The sequence below is a fragment of the Hylaeus anthracinus genome, unplaced genomic scaffold (assembly GCF_026225885.1).
Source record: "Hylaeus anthracinus isolate JK02 unplaced genomic scaffold, UHH_iyHylAnth1.0_haploid 2, whole genome shotgun sequence".
In the NCBI taxonomy this organism is placed as follows: Eukaryota; Metazoa; Arthropoda; class Insecta; order Hymenoptera; family Colletidae; genus Hylaeus; species Hylaeus anthracinus.
The window spans coordinates 6,558,721-6,560,924 of record NW_026534838.1 but is presented as its reverse complement, the minus strand read 5'-3'; the positions used below and the strand labels follow the sequence as shown (position 1 = coordinate 6,560,924).

Sequence of the window (2,204 nt, the reverse complement as noted above, 5' to 3'; positions counted from 1 at the left end):
GAGCGGAATGTAGATAAAACAGCGTACGCTCTCGGTAAAACAGGGAATTCTGTTGATAAAGCAACTCCTGACGTGTAACACAAGCAATCTACATCTGACAGGCTAGCTCGTCGTATTTCGTCGATAAAAGAGTGCACACCATCGTTAAAACAGAACAGAATGTAGATAAAGCAACGCACGCTCTCAATAAACCTCTATCGATAAAGCAACCTGAATCATTTGAAATTTTGCGAGTCATTGAATCGCAAGACCTCCAAGTCAGAGGAAATGTGGATCCTCGAAGCATTCTGGGTCTCGTGCAGCGTGATTAAAAACGTCTGTTGGTCCTTTCAGACGAGACTGTCGTCCCTGTTGAAAACCGCGGAAGATTTACACATCAAGGGTTTGGCCGAGGTGAGCTGGCGCAGCGATTCCTCGCAAAACGACCTGAGCAACAGCGGTCACAGTCCCGGCGCGGCACCTCCAGGCGTCGAGACGGTCCTCAGGGAAGGGGACGCCGACGAACCACCGCCTCCGAAACAGAGACGCAGAGGGCGTCCGCCTCTGGACGATCCACCCTCGGCACACGACGTCTTCACACCGAAAATCACCTGCATTACTGGAAATGTACGTCGACTATCGTTTCTTAACTCCATCTACGCGTTAATTTCACCCTGAGGTTCCCATCGACACGTTGACTGCCAGATACTCTTGAATATTTCTACTGTGTTTACATTTTGTTTAGGGGCTACTGGAAACTACATAATTAAAATCTTGAGCTACAACCACGTGTGAGACTCGTGGTCGGATATTCGGAAGAAAATTGATGGTCACGAGTCTGGCTCGTGGTGTATTGTACAGGCCAATAGATTAATAATAGATTAATAAACATCACATTTTGGTCCCAGACTGTTGGAGCTTGAATCTTACCTTAAGAGATTAAACATTTATTATGGTACTTATTTTTGCATCTTTATCGAAATTCAAGAATTTCATTGAAATTCATTTTCTTTGGCACTGAACCGTTGGAATCAATTTTTTAAGTTCTTCAGTGAACAACACTATGACGTGGCGATCAACGTGTTAAAGACGTCTACTCCGATTAACCCTTTATCGGAGTGTTTCATTTTGATTTGATACTCAATTACTGATACTGATCTGGTACTCAAAATATTTACTATAACATCAAAGAAAATTCAAGCAACGCTCTATCTACTGCAAGGTGTAAGAAAAATCTTGAAAAGAACTCTGCGATAGATGGTATCAGGTCAGAGGTCTCAGACTAAACAGGACCGTTCCTCCACTGTGCGATACCGCATCGACAGCCATCGAGAGTTGGCTCGTCTAACGCGTCTGTTCTAACCTTTTCGATTTCCCAGGAGGAAATGATGAGCGAGGGCGGCGACCACGAGAGCTGGGACGACGAGATGATGATCAACGAGAGTAACGAAACGCCACTGCCGGTGGTAAGAGACGCTTGACTCGATTCCAAACTTACCCGCCAAGTCGTTTCTCAAACCTTTGCTTATTTTCGTTTCAGTAAAGTGTACTGAATTGTTTAAGAGAAATATCAATGTTAATCTTGTACAATTCTAACTTGTACGAACTAGATTCACGTACTCGTGTCTGTTTCCGAACGGCACGATTACGTTTGTGCCTCCTTGTATAGTTAAATACGCAAAGACTTAGGAAAGGACCTAGCACGATTACGGAAAGAGTGATTTTAATGGTCTGTCGCTTGTTGCAGCTATCGTACATGTCCAAGGACGAGAGCATATGCGACCAGGAAAAGAAAGGTACGTCCTCTGTCTTGAATAATCTCGAACAATAAACGAAAGGCTAGTAGCGATCAGTGTCGACGCGTTTCGTTTTCTAAGAAAAACTTGAACATCTTCGACTTCTTGAGATTCTGAGGATTAAAAACTATAGAGGGGTAATCAATACTTCTCTCTATTTTTATGATCGAAGCTTCGTTACTTTACAATATTGTCTTGTAAGAATATACAGTCCCATAAATATTCGAACCGTCTATGTCCATTGAAGAAAGTCTAAATGAAACGATAGGTTTAATGTTTCCAAATAAATGTTTCATTATAAAAATATACTTGTGTTAAACATTTGTTTGGGAACATCGAACTCATCGTTTAATTTAGACAAATTTCTTTAACAGACATAGAAGGTGATCATTATAAATATATACATGTGAAAAGTTTGTTCTTATAAAA

The 2,204-nt window shown here is 41.7% G+C and overlaps 1 protein-coding gene across 1 annotated transcript in view; it reads left to right on the top strand.

The window, feature by feature from the left end:
* The window catches only part of LOC128892999 (uncharacterized), a 17,748-nt gene that overhangs the window by 11,393 nt on the left and 4,151 nt on the right, over positions 1-2,204 (top strand). The window contains exons 3-5 of the mRNA XM_054153697.1: positions 334-606; positions 1,359-1,445; positions 1,727-1,775. Of these exons, the coding sequence (XP_054009672.1) occupies positions 334-606; positions 1,359-1,445; positions 1,727-1,775 (409 nt within the window). The remainder of the gene's footprint in view (positions 1-333; positions 607-1,358; positions 1,446-1,726; positions 1,776-2,204) is intronic.